The sequence below is a fragment of the Ailuropoda melanoleuca genome, chromosome 14 (assembly GCF_002007445.2).
Source record: "Ailuropoda melanoleuca isolate Jingjing chromosome 14, ASM200744v2, whole genome shotgun sequence".
NCBI classification, from domain to species: Eukaryota; Metazoa; Chordata; class Mammalia; order Carnivora; family Ursidae; genus Ailuropoda; species Ailuropoda melanoleuca.
In genome coordinates, this window is record NC_048231.1 from 16,079,769 (window position 1) to 16,102,002 (window position 22,234).

At 51.5% G+C, this 22,234-nt stretch overlaps 1 protein-coding gene across 2 annotated transcripts in view; it reads left to right on the forward strand.

Annotated features, from left to right (window-relative positions):
* Positions 1–22,234, forward strand: part of JDP2 (Jun dimerization protein 2) — a 39,635-nt gene that overhangs the window by 8,094 nt on the left and 9,307 nt on the right. For both annotated transcript variants that reach the window (XM_034642059.1, XM_034642058.1), the window contains exon 2: positions 2,673–2,896. In XM_034642059.1, the coding sequence (XP_034497950.1) occupies positions 2,696–2,896 (201 nt within the window). In that variant the 5' untranslated portion in view covers positions 2,673–2,695. The remainder of the gene's footprint in view (positions 1–2,672; positions 2,897–22,234) is intronic.

Here is a 22,234-nt window from a genome sequence, read left to right on the forward strand (position 1 = left end):
CCCCCCCCCCCCCCCCCCCGTTGCCCATCCGGTTTGACTAGCTCAAGCATCCTTTTGGGGGTGGGGTGGGGAGGAGGTATGTCACTGACTCCTTGTGGCAGGAGTTCAGGGCTGGCAGAGGGGATTTTGTAAGTTTTTCTCCTCTCCTGGCACAGAGATGGGAGTTTCCTTTGTCAGTTTGGCTCAGGTAGCCTGAAATCACTCCCCTCTGCCCGCCACGGGTCCACATGGTCCCTTTCTCATTCTCCCTGGGGGAGGCCCTGGGAAACATGCAGCTCATCCACTCGGCCCCAGAGCCACCTTCTGGTGTGGAAACCTGCAGCCCTGTCTGCACTGCAGGCCTGGCTCTGGAGGGTGGCAAGGTGCCTTCAGTCCCGTTCGGGTTTAGGGAGGGTCACCTTGACCCACCACATATGAGATGTCTCAGAGGCCATGTCCATGTCTACACTCCCACCCCGGCTCCCATGGGGCTGTTCAGGGAACTTCCAAAACCTGGACGTGTGGAAGGCAGAGTGGAGGGTCCTCGGTGCAAGACCGTGACCCTCCGCTAGGGGCTAGTGTCTCAAAGTCCACCGTGAAAACACCATTAATATCTGCATATGTATCTCTTGAACCCCAGGAGGGGAAACAAGGGCAAGGTGAGAAAGCTCTCGTTCTAAAAACCAGGGACCAGGAGTCCAGCCTTGGCTTCTCCTCTGTTTGACCTTGGGCAAGTCATTTCACCCCTCTGAGCTTTAATTTCCTCATGTGCAAAATGAGGATGTGGTTTAGATAAGCACAGGGCCTCCTCCAGCTCTAAGACTATGACTTGATGTGAATGAGTCTCAGATCCCTTTCTGAGATGGCTCGGGGGACACTAGGTGCTAAGGAGGGGCGAGGGGCCGGGTGTGGGAGGCCGAGCAGGTGGGGCACAGACACAGGGCCTGGGCTACCACGTGTGAACTTGGGTGCACAGCAGGGAGCTCTGTGCAAATGGCTTCATAGGCAGGTGCGCTGGGGTGCTGAGGGCGAAATGGTAGGTCCGCTGTCTACTCACATGCACTTTTCATTAAGGAAAGTGATGTCCAGCGGTAGTCTTTGTGGTTCAAGGGTGCAAATCCCTCACATGTTTTTCCCCTCGGAGTGCCGAACCTATTGAGAAAGGGACACAGGGTTGGATGAGGAAGCAAATTTCATCTTTAAAAGAGAATAGAGATGGAGAACATGGTGTGTGCTTGTGGCCGAAAGGGGCTCCCTAGTGGGCCGCTCTCCTGCAGTCTAGACCTGGCAGCCTGGATGGGGACAGAGAGTTGTGGGTTACCGCTCAGAGCCATGCTGAAGAGGCCCTGAGGCAGTGAGCCCAAGATAGCATCGCCATATGAGAACATAAATTCTGCCCAGCAGGGATGTGGGGTCCAATGGATGTCACATCTCCCCTGTCTCACCAAATACAACCCTCTCCATGGGAAGAGACTGATGGCGATGGAAGGGTAGGACAGAGCTCCCCTAGAATTTCCCTAAATTCCCCTAGAATTCCCCTAAAACCTAGATAAAGGTTTTAATTTTATGGCCCTATGCAGAGAGGTGGGAAGGGAGAGAAGTCCCTTTTGGCAGGACTGGATTCTAGGAGCAGCTTTGTACTAAAATGTGACTTACAAGGCTGTACACATCTGATCTCCATATTCTTAGTGACTCCTGGCTCATAGGTGGTCAACAATTGGATAGGTGGATGGATGGATGGATGGATGGATGGATGGATGGATAGACACGAGCCCTCTAAGGTACCAGCTGAGTCTGGCTTTCTTGGCAGACATGGTTTCTTCACTGCCATCTGTGTCTTGAAGTAACCATTTCTTATCCAGAAGCTTCTTCCAGTAGAGAGAAGGAATAAGAATTCTCTGGTGTTGACCTAACTTCTATCTTCTTTTATGCCTGAATCTGTCTTCCTTTGCACACCTTCTGGGTCTGGCAGAGCCAGAATGTGTGTTTGCTTTGAGAATGAAGAGACCGGGAGGACTTTCTGGTCCCCAGGCTCTGCTGGGAAAGCACATGCTAATGCATTTCATCTTTGCCTCCGTATCTTCCCTGTAGATGCCAGATGCACACACTCACACACACACTTACCTTGAACTTCGATTTGCTTCATTTCGTATTCAGGGTGTCTTAACAAGTATGCAGAACGGGATGTGTGATTTAAGGGGAGGCACCGCACCAGAGCAAAACCAGCTCCCTCTCAAACAGGTGCGAAGTTGCCTGAGATCCCACCGTTGTAACCCGTTTTCTTCGGAGGCAGCGGGTTGCAGTTTAAATCCTGGCTACTCCGGTTTTCACGGTGTACAATCTTGAGCAAGTTCTCTTTCTAAGCCTTGGCTTTTTCCTCTGTGTAATGGGTCTGACTCTGTCTTGTGGGGCTACTGGAAGGATTACCGCAGTGCCAAGCACATAGCAAATACCGAATCAGTGTGGCCTATGCTTGGGTTAAGCATTGCCTACAGGGCCAAGAATAACTTTGCTGGGAATTAATCGATCAGAGTTCTCCTCTATAACAGAATGGATGTAAGGGCAGGAAGAACAACTGGGCAGGGAAGGGGTTCAGGGGAACGTTAGTGAAAGAAAGGAAGAGCTCCCGGCAAGGCATGGAACGCCTCGCATGGCTGACAGCACGTGTCCTGATCTTCTCCCACCCACTCCAGGCTGGGCTGCCGCTCCTCCTGCTATGATGCCTGGGCAGATTCCAGACCCTTCCGTGACTGCGGGCTCTCTGCCAGGGCTTGGCCCCCTGACCGGACTGCCCAGCTCGGCTCTGACTGCAGAGGAGCTGAAATACGCCGACATCCGCAACATTGGGGCCATGATCGCCCCCTTGCACTTCCTGGAGGTGAAACTGGGCAAGAGGCCCCAACCCGTGAAAAGTGAGGTGAGCAAGCCTTGTTCCTCTAGGTGGACTCCAAGGGTAGGATGCCTGCGTTACAGCCCCAGCTCTAGCCCTACATTCGCCGAGTGACCTAAGCGTTGCTGTTCTGCGTGGGGTCTGAGGACCAGTAGAATCTATGTCCCCTTACAGCATCTTGGGCCCTGCTCCAGAAACTTCTGCATCAGAGTCTGCATTTTAACAATCTCTCCCGTTAAAGTTTGAGAAGCTCTGAGCTAGGGCAGGATGCTGAACCTGTGTCTGGTTCTTCCAGGGGCAGAGGAGGAGTGATTAATAATAACAGTAATGAATAATAAAATATTGGCGGTCTCTCTGGGCTGTTGGGAGGCTCAGGGGAGACCGTGGACACATGCACATGCTTTGGAAACTATACAAGAGGTCGCCAGTCGTGGATTATCTTTAAAAGTTACTATTGTGAGGCACATCGTTGCCTCTACCCCTCTTGGCCCCAGGCCGGAGCTGAAGGTAGGCACTGGGGGAAGGGTGGTGTGGCATCCCTCCCCAGCAGCTGCCAGAGATGGGCAGGGCGGCGGTCACTCGCACTGTCAGCTTCAGATGATGTTTGTAGAGGACCGGCAGGTGAAGCACTCCCTCCTCGGGGCCCTTGAGGCTGCACCTCCCATGAGCCTTCCTTGCAGAGAGCAGCGTTTCCCTGGGGACTGGCGAGAAGCAGAAGTCCTCAGCGTGGGGGAGCCTCAGTGCTGTGCACGCCCCCAGCCACTTCCCCAGGGGGGCCGTTTGTCCAAAGACCTGCCCCGTGAGGTCCCCAGCAGGGCCATTTCTTCAGAGGCCTGACAGGAGAGCTGCCGACCTGGAAGGGAGAAGGAGCCAATGGCGGGAGGTGGAGGGGGGTGGGCGGGGAGGACGTGGGAAGCCGCTAAACATAGGTGCTTATTCATAGGAAGAGGTGCCCCCCGATGTGGGTCCATCCTGCAGCGGGGAGCTCAGAGGGCTAGACATTCAGGAGAGAGGGACTCTTGAGTGGGGAAAGATGTCTGGGTACTGCACTGGGTTATTACACAGCTACTGCTCTGCTCCCCCCCACCCCCGCCGCCCCAGTCCCCAGGAGTACCATCAAAATTGCAAAGAGGGGCTGCTGGGGGCTTGGTCGGGTGGCAAACTGGGCATTTGTGGGCTGGATCTGGCTCTCAGATGTGTTTTGTTTGGCCCGCACAGTGTTTTAAAAGAAACCTGAACCAACATGTCACCTGAAAATTTGGATTTCAATCTTTGATTAAAAACTCAGGAGATCTGGTCACACTGTGCCCCGTTGTGGCCTGGCAACAGCTACATGGAATGGAGAGCCCCCACCTCACCTCTTCTCTCACTCCAGTTTGCCACAGGCCCCCACACCTCCCTATTATCCTTGGTTTTGTTTACACTGTTGGTTTTGCTTTTGTTACCATGAGCTGCCTTCATTGACCTTACCTGCTTGGCTCCCGCCGCCGTAGACGTTTGCACTGGAGACACCTGGATGAGGAGCCTTGTAGGTGCCTATTAAAGACTGTTAAGTATGAGATGAAAGTTGGCGGTAATTATATTCTTCTGAGTTGATTTGGTAAATCAGCTGTGCTGTTAATAGCGCTTCCTGGCTTTTTTAGTGCTCTGTTTTCTTTATGGAGGGCCCTTGTCTTTGGTCTTTTGCTTTTCCCTTTCCCAGGCTCATAACTTGAAAGCCTCCGTTTCTGGGTCGTTCCACAGTATAATTGCCATTTAAAACCAGCCGCTGAGCAGTTTCACTGGGGCGCTGAGGCTGTGGGACCAACGAAGAGCCAGGTGCCTTGGTCAGGGGCTGGCCCAGTGGGGATTTGCCCCGGGGCTGAGTTACCACCCCTTCCCTTTCTGCAAAGGGCACAGGAGGAGCTTGCTTTTTCTTTGGAAAAGGGCTTTATTTGGGTTGGGTATTTTTACATTTCACAGCCTCCCCCAGATGGGTGGCATATGCCCTGTACCTGACAGTGACGTGCTGTCTTCACAGGCACCCACAAACGCGCACCATCCAGGCCGTGAAAATAACAAGCCCTTTTTAGGGCGTATTTGCATGTCCCCTCCCTCGCTGTCAGACTGCAGCGTCGTGGGGGCGAAGAGGCAGATGGAGCAGGGCAGACTGTGCTGGCGTGGAGTGAGGTCAGCCCTGCCCTGGGAACTGACCTCCAAATGCTTCCTAGGTCAGAGCTAAGATTGGGGGAGGGTCATTCTTAGAGCAACTGAAAACTAGACGAGGTGGGGAGAGAAACTTGCAGCTGGAGAACCTTCTGTCCGGAAGATTTCTTTGCATATGGCGAACTGCCTTTACTGATTTTGGAGGACTTCCACACTGGCATTTTAGGCTAGTTAAAGTTTCTTGAAGAAGAATAAGATACTAGCTCACGACTATTAAGTAGTTAAGATGCATCAGACTCTGTGCTAAGTGCCGAACGTATGATCTTGCCGATTCCTCATTACCCGATCCTGGGGATTGGGTTCTCCCCGTTTTAAAGAAGAGGAATTTGAGGTCCAGGGAGGAAGAGATCGAGTCACTGAGGATCACACCGCTGGAGAGTGGCCAGGCTGGGGCTGTCTGGGGGCGCTGTGGCTGCTGCTGGGGTGGCACTGTCTCCGTGGCACGGAGACACGCACCGGGCACAGGGCTCGGCACTCTTCGTGAAGTGTCTCGTTGAACCCTTTGAAGTGATTGTTACCTTGGTGAGTTATGCCCACATGACGGGTGAGGTCGACAAGACTTAGAGAGGTCCAGCCCAGCAGTCTGACTTTATAGAGCCAGAGCATTCACCTTTGGCTGCGCTGCCCGCGCCCCCTCCCCACAGCTCTCTGCATCTTTACACACTTCTCATCAGCCCGCTGTCGGGTTGGGGAGGCCGGATGAACCTGGTCCCAGAACACTCGATCATTTTGATGACATGGCCCGGTTCGTGCTGAGCCCTGCACTTCTGCAGCCTCGCCGTCTCCCAGGCCCTGGAGAGAGAGCTGGCCGAGCTGCCATATCGGCAGCTCTGTCCAAGCTGGCGGCGGGCGGTCCACCTTGCAGAGGCCAGCGGTCTCTTGGGCCGTGCCCAAACACACGAAGCAGTTTGGTAAAGGAAAGTTGGAGGAATTAAGTTCAACGACAGGTTTTGTAAATGATAAAGTGCTTTGTGCTGCTGTTGTTATTATTATGTGGTTGACACTTCAACTGTTTTGGTGCCAAGAGCTTGGCTGCGGTCCATTGGTCCAGCAGATATTGCTAAGCAACTATTGTGTGCTCGGCCTTGTGCCAGGCACTGGGAACTGAACCATAAACAAAGTAGACGAAGGCCCCTTCTCTTGGAGCTGTGTGTCAGAGTTGGGGGCGCCCAGAGATACAAATACACAACATAATGTATGATGTAAAAGGTCGGGTAGTGGTCAGTATTGTGAAGACAAATTCAGCCAAGCAAGCAGATGGAGAGTGTCCAGAGGGCTCATTTGGATGGTTGGCTGGGGAATCTGGGGATGTCATATTTCTGGGGGATGGGATTTCTAGAGCCGATGCTTCCTCCTAGCCTCTTTGTTCTTCTTGCCTTTCCAATAGTCCTTTTCACAACAGTTGTGCTCTCTAGCTTTCTCCAGAGTTTTCCTTCCTTCACTTTTGTTTCTGTAGTCCCTTCCAGCCGGACTCTTCAACCAACCAGCCCCTATTGGCCTGAAGATCTTGGCCCTCCCCAGGGCATCTCGGAGTGGGCTGCTGGGGCCACACCCTGCCTCTGCGCCTGGAATGCATTTCCAGGAGGGACAGCAGGGAGGCCAGAAGCCCCACCCTTGCACGCGTAGGGCACACACAGACAGACACAGACATACACCCTAGGCACTCACTTAACCTGCTAGATGGGACCCCTCACCCTCTGTGCCACTCTGCAGGGCTCTAGAGGACATTCAAGTTCAAGGGAGTTTGGACTGGATGACCTTTTAGGAAAGAGACTGTAAACTGTCTTTCCATGGGCAGGAGTCAGCCTACAGATGAATCTCATTTGGCCCTGACAGTGTGGTTTTCTTTCTTGCTTTTTTGCCTTTTTTTTTTTTTTTATTGAATGAGTTGTTATATTTAAAAACCAGGAAATGTGGACTTTCTGGCTCCTTTAAAAAAAAAAAAAAGAAACCCAGAATATCTGGCTAGTCTAGACCGACACCCTTATGAGCACGAAGAAGCTGGAGCTGAGTAGCAAATCTTCACTCTATTAGCACGCAGCCTTAGTTTGCCACAGTCCCCACTACTCCCTGTTGCCTTCCACACAGCCTGCTTTTGAGTGTGCGTCCTGTGTGTAGGCCCCAAAGACAGGGATGACATCTTACATTTCCTTTTATTTCCACCAGACTGTGTGCAGTACCTTGCACAGATTGTATGTTTGATACGTGCTTGTTGGTTTAAGTGTTAATTAGCTATGTCATCTTAGAAAGTCACTTAAACTTTCTGTCCCTTGATTTCCATGTCTCTCAGTTCTTATCTCCAAGCATTGTCCATTTGTTTTTCTATTCCTGGACTTAAGTGACTAGGCAGGGAAAAAAAAAAAAAAGAACACCATGAACGTCAAACCAGCTCTTTCTAAAACTTACCTAATCATCAAAACCGCTTGGAAAACTTTATAAATACAGATTTCCAGACCCGACCCGAGGGCCACGGACTCAGAAACTGTGAGAGCAGAGTCCAGGGAGCCTGTATATTCAGGCTCGGAGGTTCCTCAGCTACCTTTGGGAAACTGACTTTCACTGGGCTCTTCTGATCCTTGTCAGGGAGCATTCCGAGGGCTTCACCTTGACGACCCAGTATGCGCATTCCATCATGGACTGCCTTTCCAGCTCACATTCCACATGCTGATGGGGTCCGTGTGCTTGTCATCTTCAGCACCGGAGAGACTTCGCCGTTTGTGGATTTCACACTGGTCAGTTCCCCACTTCTGCTGGGGCCCCCAAGAACAGTTAGGGGGTTTCACCTTTGATGAAGTGGGAATTTGAGTCCGGGGACTGTAGGGTGGTCTTGGAAGGTGTGCTCGTCCTCAGCCACAGGTGGTCGTCCCAGAGTTTGTTCACCAGAATGTTCGCCCATGTTTAGCCTGAGCATACAGAGTTGCCCCGAATCATCTGATGTGCTGGGTAAATGTTGGCGTAAGCACGCTTGTGTTTTTAGTGATTTAAAACATAAAGGCAGCCCACTGACATTTTTTAGCAAGCTTTGCATAATTGGTTTTTAATTTGTGGCTCTTTGAAATAGCATTGGCCTTCTTCCCCCTGACTCAGACACTTTTTCTGTCTCATACTTGTTTGGCAGAGAGATCCAATCTGTCCCTTCTTGGAACAGGAATCTCCCAGCTCATCTCTGAAATCCTGACTTTCCACTTTAGTTCCGTCACTTTGTTAGCACATTGTCAAAAGCCGTTAGCTTTTTTAATTTCCTTTAATAGTTTCATTTGAGGGAGAGCGAGTGATGGCTAAAGGCCGCTCTGGATGTATTTAATGTTGGCTCCTGTGTTACTGAGTCCTGTGTGATGCGGGACCCTGAGCCTTCACAAGTGTTCTGACACTCTTGGTTCGCCACATAGGTTGGTTCCACCCGCTGTCGTTCGAGGTCGGGGTCCCTTGGAGAGTTGGTGGTAGGGACATGGCTGGATCTGTGTGTCCTTAGAAACCAGACACCTCTGCAAAGTTCAGGGAGTCCTGTGCTGCCTTCTTCGATTCTGTCTTTTAAGGTGGGGATAGTATTAGTACCCACCCCTTAGTGCTGCTCTGATGAGCAAATGACGAATGCAAGTAAAAGGTCTCACGTAATGCCTGGCACTCAGTAAGATACACAACTAATCTAAGATAGGAATGTGCTCCACTTTTCCAATGTGTTAATTATGCCAGTTAGTTTTTACTATTGATTCAAACACTGTTCCTTGGGCTTTCATTTCCTTGAGGGTATTTTGCCCTTGGGCGTGGTGAGTGGCCTGAATGTGTGGAGGTCCCAGGTGTCATGGGAGCAGGGCACCATCCCGGCTTCCTAACCAGAGGGGCTGCTTTCGGGGCCGGGGAAGAGCTCTGGACTCCGGCTCAAGCTTCTGGGTTCAGAGGCTGGCTCCTTCACTCACTCCCTGTACGACCTTGGACAGGTCAGCTGTCTTGCTGACCACCGGTTTCTTCATCTATAAAACGAGGAAACTCACACTCACCGAGTTGCATCATGAAGACTAATTGAGGCACTGGGTAAGGAGATGACCTTGACTCCAGCACACTATGATTGTAAATTGCCTCTTCTAGGGGCTGCGGCCCATGTGCAGTGAATCACACCACACGTTCTGACAGCACTGGCCTTTCCAGTGTGTTGCACCTTTGACCTGGATTTCAGGGAAGTGAGCAGACCTTCCTGTTGCTGTTCGTTCATGCAGGTTCAATGCAGCCAATTTTAGTTACCATCACAAACTGTAAATGAGAAGGCCCTTCAACCCCCTGTTTTCCCCTCAGCTGCTTCGTGTGACCCGTTATCTTGTTTCCTGTGGTGTTAAGGTCATTGCTGGATTCCCGTGAACCCCCATCAGTTTTTTAGCAGCCGTACAAAATGGCCTCTTCTGTCAATGCTGGCTGTCTTTCTTTGGTGTCCCCAGGTCCACTAGCAGCATGGACTCAGAGTTGGGAAATCGGGCCACCTCACTGGTGAGCTCTTCTGGCTGAACGACTCTGGAGCCAGCCAAGCCGCTCTCCCTTCTACCGTGCCCCAAGGCATAAGACCACTGGGCCTGAGGTTGGCGCTCTGAGACCTGGGACTTACAGGCAGATTTGGGCAGGCTGTGGAGGTGCTGGGAGTCTGGTCACAGGCTTCCTCTGGGTTTAGCGTCCCCTTGAGGCTGTGCACTTCCTGCCCTATGCTGCTGCTCACTGTGCTCTGCTCTGTGGCTGGGGCTGCAGGCTTCCCCTTTACTAAGCACAGTGCCAGTTGAGTGTTCTGGATGGCAAACTCGCGCACAGTTTGCCTCCATAGCCCTTCTTCCTGTCCCTCCCTCCAGCCACCACTAATAAAAAAAAAACTTGGCTCTTTGGAAGCATTGTAGCAAAGCAGGGCTGTTGCATTGGAGCAGTTTGGCTCTGGAGAGGTTGCTAGGCATTTGAGCTCCAGTTTCTGCCTTGTAAAAATGGGGGAGACAGACCCCTATCTCACACCATATACAAAAATTAACTCAAAATGGATCCAAGACTTAATATGAGCTAAAACTATAAAACTCTTAGAAGGAAACAGCTGTTAATCTTTGTGAGCTTGGCTTAGGAAATGATTTCTTAGATAGGACACCAAACCACAAGCAACAAAATAAAAAATAGATACATTTGACATCATCAAAATTAAAAACTTCTGTGCTTCAAGGGACACAAAGTAAAAAGCCCACAGAATGAGAGCAAATTGTTGCACATTATAGATCTGATAAGGGGCTTGTATATAGAATATGTAAAGAGCTGTTACAATTCAATAATAAAAATGGGGACTGCACATTTCTCCAGAGAAGATTTATGAATGGCTAATAAGCACATGGAAAGATGCTCAACACCATTAGCCATCAAAGAGATACAAATCAAAACCACTGAGATACCACTTCACATCCACTAGGATGACTGTAATAAAAAGGAAGAATTGTAGCAAATATTAGTGATGATGTGGAGAACTTGTAATCCTCATACACTGCTGGTGGGAATGTGAAATGGTGCAACCACTTCAGAAAACAGTCTTCAAAAGACTAATCCACTCCTAGATATAAACCCAATAGAAGGAAGCAGATGTCCACACAAAAACTTGTACATGAACGTTCATAGCAGAATTATTCATAATATCTCAAAAGTGGAAACAACCCAAATGTCCATAAATTGATGAACGGATACATAAAATATGATATATCCATACCGTGGACTATTACTTGTTCATAAAAAGGACTAAAATACTGATACTTGCTACAACATGGATGAACCTTGAAAACAATTGTGTTTAGTGAAAGAAGCCAGTCACGAAGAACCACATGCTGCAGGATTTCATTGACAGGAAATGTCCAGAATAGGCAAATCCATAAAGACAGGAAGGAGAACCATCCCTTGAGCCTGGGGCTGGGGGAGATGGGAGAGGTGGGGGGCGGGTGACAGTAAGGGGTGTGGAGTTTCTTTTGGAGTTAATGAAAATGCTCTAAGATTTATTGTGGTGATAGTCTCACAACTTTGTGAATAGACCAAAAGCCACTGAATTATGTACTTTAGAGTGTACTTTGTGTACTTTAAGAGGCAAATTGGTGAATTTTATCTCAATAAAGCTGTTTTTAAAATGAGGGAGAATAACATCTAGGTCACATAGGTGTAGGGAAGATTCAAAGACATAATCGTGTACATCACCTGGCATGTATCAGGGCTGCAGAATTAGTAGCTCTAGTGATTAAAACCCCTTCTCACGCTAACAACAGCATTGAAAAAGCCAGGATCTGGTTAGGGGCATTTTCTTCTCTTTCCTTTTTATTGCTAGCGGCCATCCAGAAGCAATGAGAGCAATCTGGCAGGATTTTGTATGGAACTTGGGAGGAAATATGGAGTAATCCTGGTTACTCATTAGAGTCCCCTGGAGAGTGTTTAAAAAAATATTGACGTGGAGCCCAGAGATTCTGATTCAATTGGTCTGGGTGGGGCCGGCAGGTGGTTCTAGCCTGTGGCCATTGGATGAAACCTCTGGTACAATATAAACCGGCCCAGGTCTTTGAAGGAGTGAGGACATCTGGGTTCAGGATAGAAGGCTCATGTGAGCAATGCACTTTATAGTTTGCAAACTGCTTTTGTAGACATTATCTCTTTTGATCTGTTTAACAGCCGTACAGCAGGTAGGTGTTACTAGAGCCATTCGTTGTGAGAGAACTGAGATTTTGAGAGGTTAAGTCATATTTAAAGCATAATTTTATTCTGTGTGGTTTTTAAAATTTATTATTTATTTATTTATTTATTTATTTTAAAGATTTTATTTATTTATTTGACAGAGATAGCCAGCGAGAGAGGGAACACAAGCAGGGGGAGTGGGAGAGGAAGAAGCAGGCTTCTAGTGGAGAAGCCTGATGTGGGGCTCCATCCCAGAACGCTGGGATCCTGCCCTGAGCTGAAGGCAGGCGCTTAAGGACTGCGCCACCCAGGCACCCCTGTGTGGTTTTTTTTAAAGCAAGATCCCCGCACATGCTCATACTTATTAGTTATCAAATCTAACACACTGGGGAGCACTGCCAGGGCGATGCCTGGTGCCAGGTTAATCTATTTTGTGTAGACTTCAGAACAGCTTTTTCTGCTACTCCTTAACTGATGAGAGTGCAGGGCGAGCTGGTAAAATGTTATTTACCTATGTCCATATTCACACACATGCCACTTGTAATTACTGATCTGTGTGTGCAAGGGAACATGAGATGGGAATATTTTGAATCCTGAGGCTGTCAGAAACCCGCAGCTGTTCCCCATAACCTCTGAGCAAAAGGCTTTACATCAGTCACAACACACCTTACTGTTCTCATTGAATGACTACAATAAGTGTATGATACAATGTAAGCCCCTTAATAAAATACTGCCTATATCTATTTGGTATAGTGTGGTATCATTTGAGCAAGAGACTTCTGCTCCTGAAACCAGTGTGAAATCCACTGGCTTACATTGGCGTTACTCAAAGTGAGGTGTGCCGTGACACCAGCATCTGGGAGCTCATGTTCAAAGTTCTTGGGAATCTCACCCCGAGCTAGAGGGTGGAGTCCCGAAATCTGGGATGAAACAAGCCCTCCGGGGCATTCTAATGCTCTCTGCAGTTTTAGATGACCCTTATGTCCCTTCCAGCTCTGACTGGCGATGATTCTCTCTGAGAATGCCTACGAGGGTCTAAGACCATGTCTTTCTCCAAAGCAGTCTCAAACTTCCTGGAGAGACCTGCACACCATCAGCTGTCCGTTAATGTGTGTAAGGCAAGGTTGCCGTCTGAGCCAGCAAACATTTCCAAACCAGTTATTTCCAGGTATTGAGAATCTCCCCACTGCCAGCATTCATACCCTAAGGGACTTCCCAATTAATGAAAAGGCTGAGCTTGTCAATAGATTGGCTCCTTTATAGTTTTAAAAGGGAGGATCAGATAAGCTGTTGATCCGCTGTAGCTGGCTGGAGTTCTCAGCTGCTCTGGTCTGAGAACTTGGAGCTGGGGAGGGGGGGGCTCTCCACCTCCACCCCACCCCCACCTCTCCTCCACCTGCCTGGGTGCTGTGAAGCCCTTCCTTCCCCATCTCTCGACTTCTATTGCATTCATTTCATTACATATATCACTCATGATGAAACCCTTCCATCCTCCAGGCCAGGTACCCCTGGTTGTGAATTTATCTGGCCGCGTCACCCGGGTGGGATTTTTATTAGCCAGAGTTCAGTGCCCACAAAATAGAGGTCGCCTGTTCTGCTCAGTGATTTGTCTGTTATCTGTGCCTTATGCCTGAAAGAAATTGGCTGAAATCCGTGTTTTAGCTGCACACCCTGCATACAGATGAAACCGAACTGCATTGGTGGAGAATACTTAAGCCAAGGACCTTGTTTTTCACCTTCATGATGAAAGACAAATGACTTCCAAGGCTTTAATAGGATGATGGCGCTTGAAATGTTCTTCTACTTTGGCCAACTCGGGACTTTCAGAACAGCCCTGTTCATGAATATTCTTTGCAACAACTGCATTTTCATTTAATTGTAGGTAGTCATTTTGCAGGAGCTCTTGTCTGTTTTTTTGGTTGTCTTTTTTTTTTTTTTCTTTTTGCCCCAGTATAATCAAGGCATATTACACTGCTGTTGTTAAAGAATCGGTTTCAACTGTGTTATTAACTCTTTTTGAGAAAATTGATTTTCCCTGCCGGATATATTCTGCTTCTTACCAGTCTTTTGGGGGTGGGGAGAGTCTTGTGGGGGCCACTATTTCTCTCCCTTTCTCATCTTTTGAATCGAATGTCAATTGGGCAAGAAACTTGATTGCCTAGTGGGAAACCAAACCTCACCAAGCCATAAATATGAAACAGGCCCGAAATAGATAGACATATTTCAACAAAAGCCATCATTCTTCAAATAGCTCTTCTCCAGCAAAAGGATTTATCGGCAATCATCAGCTCCTTTCTCTTCAATGCTAGGCTTTCTGTCCCGGCCAAGGTGATTTTTCCTGTGTCTCCTGGCCTCTAGCTCCCTTTTGCTGGAACAGCATTTGCTCTTTCCTCCCTAGGACCATCCACAAATGGGTGTCACCCTGCCCAGCTGGCTTTTTCAGGCTTTGTTCCAAACACAATGCTGTCTTTTCTTAGCAGTGGAAATGGGCTGTTCTCCACCGCTTTCTGAGAGAATGGCCCTTCCCTATTCTGCTCATATGAACCAGCCCCAAGCCTCCGTAGCCTCTTGTTTTATGGGTTCTTTTAACCCAGAAGAAGGTTCTTACTGAGGACAGGGGGCTGGGAGGGCCAAGGTCAGGGGGATGCTTTGTCTTGCTGAGATGGGAGGAGACAGAGAAGTCGTTCAGTTCGGGGAGATTCCCCGCTGTGGGCTCTGATGCCCAGCAGTGGCAGCAGCGTCAGGCTTTCAGTACAGAAAGCAAGTGTTCCCTGTCTCTAGAAGGTGTTCCAGGAAGCCGCGCTGTTCGGGTTGGTTCTGTCACTGTCCGACAGGGGACGGAGGCAGACTTCCTCTCCTTCTTTGAACTTGAGCTTGCTGGCCTGTGGGTGCCGCAGGGTGCTGGGATCTCTAGGTCTTCTCAGTTCCGGAACCTTAGGATAGGACTTAGTTTATAGCCCCAGCACTCCCCGCCATTTCCCACAGATGCCAAGTGCACGGGGCAGTTGCCTTCCCACCTGCGCACCCAGCCAGCAGAGCGGAGTGAATCATCACGGCAGGTGGAGCCATTGCCTCGGGCAGCTCTTGCTCAGAGCCTTCGCCTGGTGGCTGGCTGGGCTGGTTTGATGCTTTGAGTGAGCACATCATCCACCATGTGGGTTTGTCATAGGGGAATGTGTTTGATTAAAGCCTGGCCTTGGGGGCATCCTCGGTGAAGTGGAAAGGGCACAGACTGGGAGTCAGGAGTCTCGCCCAGGCCACCAGCTCTGTGGATCAGACCTCCTTCAGCAAACATTTATTGAGCATCCAGGTGGCCACAAAGCCAGCAAGGTGCAGAGCATACAGAACATCAATAAGACACAGGTTCTGCTCTCACAGAGCTCCCAGTTTCGTGGAGGGAGCAGAAACTAAGGTCAGAATACAGCATGGCGGGGGCCAGGATAAGCTCAGAGTTCTATGGGGACCCAGAGCAAAGGGAAACCTCCCCAGCCTGGAAGGGATGAGAACCAAGGAGGGCTTCCTGTAGGTGGTGATGCTTGAGCTGAATGTACAGGGTGAGAGGAAGCCAAGGAGACAGCAGGGGCAAAGACGTGGCCAGGAGAGTATGGGGTATAGAGAGGCTCAGGGTTGCAGCAACATGGAGGGTGGGGGTGGGCGGGAGATGGGAGCTGAGACCAGCGCTCGTGAGGCCAAGTCACAGGCACCCTTACTTGACACATTAAGGAGCTTGAGCTCTATCCTGAGGGTAATGAGGACCAAAGACCAGTAACTGGATCCGATTTGCATTTTAGAAAGATCCCCTCCAGTGGCTGGGTTGGAGACTGGCTGTGCAGAGTCAGGAGACCTCCTGGGAGGTGGCCCAGGAGAGAGAAAGAGAAGGAAGGCCTGGAAAGTGGCAATGGGGAAGAGGCGGATTCAGGATGTAGAATGGGATGGCATAGGTGGCCAAAACTGGACACAAAGAGAAGGACAGGTGAGCAAGCAGGGAGGGCCGAATGTCTAAGTCCAGTGAGCACGTCGGCAGGGGTGCCAGCCTGGGGTAGAGAGTAGACAGGAAGTAGCCAATCGAGGATAAAGACTTTGAGGAGTTGAGGGACATCCAGACTGAACGTCTAGATTGGCAGTTGGATGTTTTGGCCTGAGCATAAAGATCTGGTTGGCATTCATATAGAGATGGTGGTTGAAAGCAGACAAGGAGATGAAAGTGATGATACTGGTAGTGCACATGGAGTGAGAAAAGCCACAGGCCAGGGATAGGACCCCGGGAGACATCAGCCTGAAAGGGATGGGAAGAGGGTCCTGAGCAAGGGACAGAAAAGGGAGAGGCCAGAGAAGTAGGAGGGGGACAGACGAGGTCAGTGTCGTGCATCCAGAGCATAGAGAATTCTAGAAAGAGGGAGTCAGGTGGAGCCAGAAGGCCCCGGGGGGCTGACCAAGCAGCGTCCTTTGGACTTGTCCATGAGGACCCAGGCCGTACCCTCAAGTGTGAGCCTTGGAGCACTCCACTTCCATCCCTGGGACTCAGTTTCCTCATCTATAAAATCCAGGGGTTGGCCTAGGGGCTTCCTCTCTCCGGCTCTGAGAGTCTGTGAAGTGGCTATATCTGAAACTTCTTAAGAGGTAAAAGGTGTCCTTCCCACATCCCCTTCCCTCTCCCCTCAATCAGGCCAACACTGCCCTTGAAGGTTGGGTGAGTAAAAACCTGGCGTCAGAGTTAGCCAGGACTTAGGGGAGCTTTTATTCCAGCCCACTGTCGGAAGGTGGCATGGTGTAATGGAGTCAAACCTCTGTCTGCTCCCAGCATGGCAACCTCGTGCAGACACTTCACCTTGTTTCCTCACCTGTGAGACGAGGCCCCTAAAACCCACCTTGCAAAGAAAGGTGTTTGAAGGTTAGTGAGAAGTAGGAGCTATTGTGTTTATTAAAGACGAGCCACAGGATGGGAGAGATGAATTGATTGGCCCACAGTCATGGAGTAGGACTTCTCAGTGGCTAGAACCAGGTGTCTTATGACCAACCCCGTTGGGGTCTGTCACCTGTTGGGGGTCCTAAATCAGCGGCTCACAGATGTTCATCCCACAAAGCATTCTTTTCAAGATGGAATTTGTTGCCAACATTGGAAAGTGGAAGATTTTACTTAAAAACTTGTATTTTCAGCAAGGCTTGAAAACTTGGAAGATTTGTCAATGCTGAGCCCATGCCCCCTCAGTGGGGGGCCAGTTGGGGTGTCCTGTCTGCAGACCACAGCCCCATCCAGCCCTCCTCCCTCACTAACGGTTACTTGCTTGGCCCCTGGAGGTGGCCAAGAGCCTTAGACTTGCAGCCCGAGCCTTAGACTGACCATTTGGGTTGAATTTTCTCTTTCAGCCCTGCCCACTGTTCGCTGAAACTGCCCGGTATTTCACAGCTGAGGTCCAGACAGTGGCTGTTGAGAGAGGGGGAGGCTTGCTGGAGAAGACAGGAGAGGAGGGCAGAAGGTTTCCAGCGGTTCGGCCCCTGGGGAGATGCTGATGGGGAGGGCCTGGCCCCTGCGGGGTCTGGGGGTGGGGGGGTCACAGCCAGGGTGTTGGACAGAGGCCTCCCGGGCTTTCCTCATTCCTCCCCGCAGGGGGTTGTGGGCCTAGCCCTGCGGGCTTGCAGAGGTCTTGCCCCTGAACTGCCCTACTTTGTGTGTGGATGCGTGGCTGGATAGGGGAGTGGCAAGGAACCACAGCCCCTGGCTCAGGGCAGCCGTGTTTATGTGGGGGAATGTCTGGTATGTTTGGTATTTGGGTGTTTACTCCCCAGGGTGCTCATGGGTCCCTGGTGTTGAAATGTGGCTCCTCCATGCCGTGTGGCTCCTGGGGGGGACCCCAGTGGGCCCGGCCAGAGCTAGATGTGGAGGCCGCAGGACTGTTACTCTGGGGCTGCTTGTGGACAGCTTGTGTGCCTTGAAGCACACCCCCGCCCCCAGGACTCCTGTGCCAGATTCCTGTGCATGGGAGGTTGGGTGTGGCCCAGGCTGTACTAGCCGGGCCTTCCTACCTCACCTGGGGAGGCAGGCCCCACGCCTGGCACTTAGCAAACACTTCCTGCGTCCCAGGCCCTGGATTGGAACTCAGGCCTTATTACAAGCTCGTGCAGCAGTGCTCAGTGCTTTCCTTGTACTGGTGAGATACAGAGGCTCAGAGAGGCCAAGTGACTTGCCCAGGAGCACACAGGCTTCGTAGACCCCAAAGCCCAGGCTGACAGCCCTGATGCCATCAGCGTCCGCTAAGCTTGGTTCTCTCCATCCACGCTCCAGTTCTTAGAGCACGATAAGGCCTTTCAGACCTTTGCCACTCTGGCCAGTGCCGGGGGCTTGTTCTGTTTTTTTCCCCCACTCTGTTCCTGCTTGTCGCCGGCTTGGTTGCTCTTGCCTTTATTGCTTCGTCCATGTGAGAGCAGCCATATGTTCAGTGCCTCGGGTTACAAAGCGTCATCGCTCTTTCTCATCCTATCTCTTTGTGGGCCCTGCCCGATATATTTTTGGAAATGCTTATGAAATATCAGAATTCCAAATCAAGTCTGGGCGAAGGTTGCCACCACGTGAAACCCACATGGCCTGCAAGAGAGGAGTGGAGGAGGCCCCTCCTGAAAACCAGTCAGCTTGAATGTGACACATCCAGTGTCCCTTGTGCAATAAATTGTTTTTATTTTAAAAGACCCAAATAGGAAAAAGAACAACAGAGTCACTGCCCTCAGAGTCAGAAGCTTCTGCGGCTGCTTTGCCGTCCCAGCAGGACGAAGCGGAAAGGATGGGGCCATGACATAGACCGCCAGCCCTTCAAGGAGCTGGAGGTGCTTGGGCCCTGGGGCCAAAAGGCCTGGATTTGAAGCTGTCCCTGACCCTCCAGGCAGCCTTGATAGCATTCATTTTCTGATCTGTAAAAGAGGCGAGGGTAATAGGTCTGTCCTAGATGGTTTACGGAGACCATTTAGCCTGCTGGGACTTTTAGACCCCAGGATTTGATGCCTGCTGAGGTGACCCACCTCTGTTTATTCAAACCCTTCTGCATCCAGGCTCTGCCATTTTCCCAGCTGTCCTAGAAGCATGGCTCCTGGGTAGCAGTGATTCTCCGCTCCCCCGCCCCCGAATCCCTGGGGACCACCATCTACTCCTCCATTATCCCCTGGCATCATCTGACTTCACAAGGATGGGACCCTGGTATCCCAGAGGCAGAAATCTTCTCAAACTCCCTCGAGGCCAAAGGAGGACTTTTTCAGGATAGTTTCAGGTATGCATCGTGGACCCAAGGGTTAGGAAACACAGGCCCCTCCTCCAGGGGTGGCTTCTGGAGGATTCTCCATGTGTGCTTTCTGTCTGTCCTCTTGACCTGTATGAGCCACTGACCTCTGTTCATGCCTCTGTGTTTCTCCTTCTAATGGCTCTGCCTCTCTGTCTCTCTGTGTCTCTCCTTCCTCTCCATCTCTGTCTTCACCTTCTCTGGAGCTCCAGAGTGAGGCAAACAGGATGCTCTGCCCTTGCGTGAGCTCGAGACCGGGTGCCTCCTTCGCCGTGGGGCCTGGGCACCTCGCTGGCCGCACCCCAGCGCAGGCCCTGCTTTCCTCTCTGTTACCCGCTCCCTCTTTTTGTCTCTCCGATGCCTCTCTATGGCGGAGTGTTTGTTTCTCTCCTGACACGTGGTGTTTGGTTTCTGCTTCTCTGGGGACAGGGCTGAAGCTGGCTACCTCCTTGTCCAGCAGTTGGATTTCAGATTTCCGGGAGGTGAATACAGCCCAGCTTGGTCAGCCGTTCCCATCTCGTCCGGTCAGCTGTTATCAGGGGCTCAGGTCCCCCAGCCCACCAGCAGCCCAGCAGAGCCCTGAGAACAGGCTGTCCGTGGAGGGACTGCTCAACGTGAGGACCCACCCGAGCCGTGGGTCCCCTAGTCTGTCCCTCTGACGCGAGGTGTCGCACAGGGGTACCCCTTGCATCTGCCTTCCTGGGAATTTGGGAAAAACAGAGCCAGAGCTCAGTTTGAGAACAGGCCTCCATCTCGTGGGTCTTTAAATGCATTGAGTGTCAAACTGCCTCCCTCTTAAATATTCTCGTCCTTCCAGCTGTAGCTGCAGAAAAAAATGGTCATGCCCCATTTGGGGGTTCCAGTTTTAGATGGCTAAACTGTGTGTGGCAAAAACGCTCTCTGCTGTCTCACCCCCTCTGGGGAACCCCAGGGAGCAGGGGCAGCAGCCTGGACACGTGGTGAGGGAAGGCCGGGAGGGGGCGGCGGTGATGGTGGGGGCGGAGGTCTCCAGTCGGGCCCAGGCAGGGGACAGAGTGCCCATGGGGCCCATGAGCCACAGTCAGCCCAGGGGGATGAGAAGGCTGAGGGCACCGCCCAGCTCCCCTCTTATTTCTGGCAGGACTTCAGCGGCTGTTTTCCAAATTTCCTCAGCGGCTCTTACAGCAGCAGGAGGATTTGGGGAAGATGCGGCATAGTGTCGATGGGGAAGGTGTGGTAATGGGGCTTTGGGGCCATTTCTTGCCTTATTGGGAGGTGTCAGTCGAGGTGCAGCATGGGTGCAGGAGAGGCCGGGGGGTGGGCGTGGAGGCTACCGGTGGGCCATGGAACTTTAGCAGGGGTTAGGCTTCAGTGCCCAGCCCAGATTGTGTCCAGGCCTATTCAGGATTTGTGCAGACCTGCCGTAGCCATCAGGGGCCCGCCCCGAATCGAGGCTCCGTCTTTGGTCAGTGTGCTTCTGGGGAAGACAGGACCGAACCCCCAGGCTTTGCTGGCCTCCTGCGGACAGACAGAAGAGGCCAACCATGGTGGAAACGGCTCCTTACTAGTGCCAGGGAAAAGCTTATGCAGAGGCAAACATAGGCAATAAATTGCTTTTATAATTATAGAATCCAAGCCTGTGCCATCTTTCGCTGGAATCTTTTATTTCATTCATTCGACTAACATTTGCTGAGTCCATATGAAGTGCCATGTTCTAGCCAGGTGGTGGGGATGGTCAGGTCCCCCATCCTTCAGCCTAGCAGAGAAGACAGATACCTACATAAACAGAGAACTGTGATAGGATGTGAGAGAGGCTGTCACAGTGGGGTACTCACAGTGCTGTGGCAGCAAAAGCAGTTAATTCTATCTGGGGAGTTAAAAGAGCCTTCCTGGAAAAGGTGGCATTTGCTCTTGAAGGTTGAGTAAGAGTTTACCAAGGGGGAAAGGAAGGTCTTCTCAGGAGGGCCCCCCTGCCTTGGAGAAGGGGAAGACATTTGGAGAGAGGGTGGTGGCTGGAGGGGGTGGGTGAGGCTGGACAGGGCGGCTGGAGCAGCCCCCGATGTGGGCATCAGCCTGGCCCAGGTGAGCCCTTAAACGCCCAGCACTGAGCCTCTTCGAATCTGTGGCTGGAGCAGCTTCCGTTTGCCCCGGCTTTGTGCAGGGCTGGGGTGGGGAGCGGGGTCTTGGAGGACAGAGGTTGTGTCCCCCAGGAAGCAGCTGCTGTGCCAGAAGCCGGGCTCGCTCCGGCCCCGTGAGCCCTGCACTGCCCAGGTTGCACACATCACCTCGGCAGTTTGTGGGCAAACCCTCTTGGCGGAGGGGAGATTGCACTGCCAGCCACTTCCTCCAGTTCCTTCCCTCTGCCTGTCGTCACGGTTACCTCGTGGTGTTGGGGGTGAGATTGAGGTTGGGTGGCATCAGTTTTGTCCAGGTTTCTATTTTCCCAGATGCAGGTCAGCCAGAGGAGCTGCCACTTCTGGTTCTGTTTCAAGGGAGGCCAAGGGGCTGGGAGGTGCTCGGGTGTGGCGGTGTTGACAAGGTGCCTCTCCAGCCAGCCTCCCAGGAGGGGTGGGAGTGGGTCAGGGAGAAGCTCAGAGGTGGCGGAGAAGGAGAAAGGGCTGCCTCACCAGGGCCTGTGCCGATGGCCGTGGGTGCTGGTCTCCGGCCAGGCTCTCGGTCCTAAGCTCCTAGAGCATGCCGGGAGTGCACGGAGAGAGGCTGTTTATTTTCCTGGCCTGGAGCCCTTTCGGCTGAGACCTTGTTCCAGGCCTCAGGCTGCCAGATTCACCCCCACTGGCTCAAGAAGTGAGAGAGTTGGCAAGCCCAGAGCAATCCAACTACTTCTCTAGTGGCCTCTGACTCAAGGCTGTCCCCAGCCCAGCTGGTCCTGCGTGTCTTCCAGATCCTCCTAGTGGCTAACAGACAGCAAGAGGCCCCGCATCAGTGTGATCCTGATGGGTCGGGGCTGTGTGGGCCCGTGGTCAGTCAAGAGCAGGAAGGTTGAAGTCAGAGAAATTCGAGTTGGAATCCTGATTTCGCCATTTCTTGGCCGGATGACCTTGGGCAAATGGAACCCTGTAGCTTCAGTCCCACCGACTGTAAAATGGGACAGTAATAGGGCCTTCCTCATTGATTGTGGGATAACATGACCTGTGCGGAAAGCATTTAGCAAATAGGCATCAAAGAGCAGCTCTTGTTGTTATTATTAAGGAAACAATAGAATCTGCAGCCTTCACTGAAAGTCAGGGCTGGTGGGCAG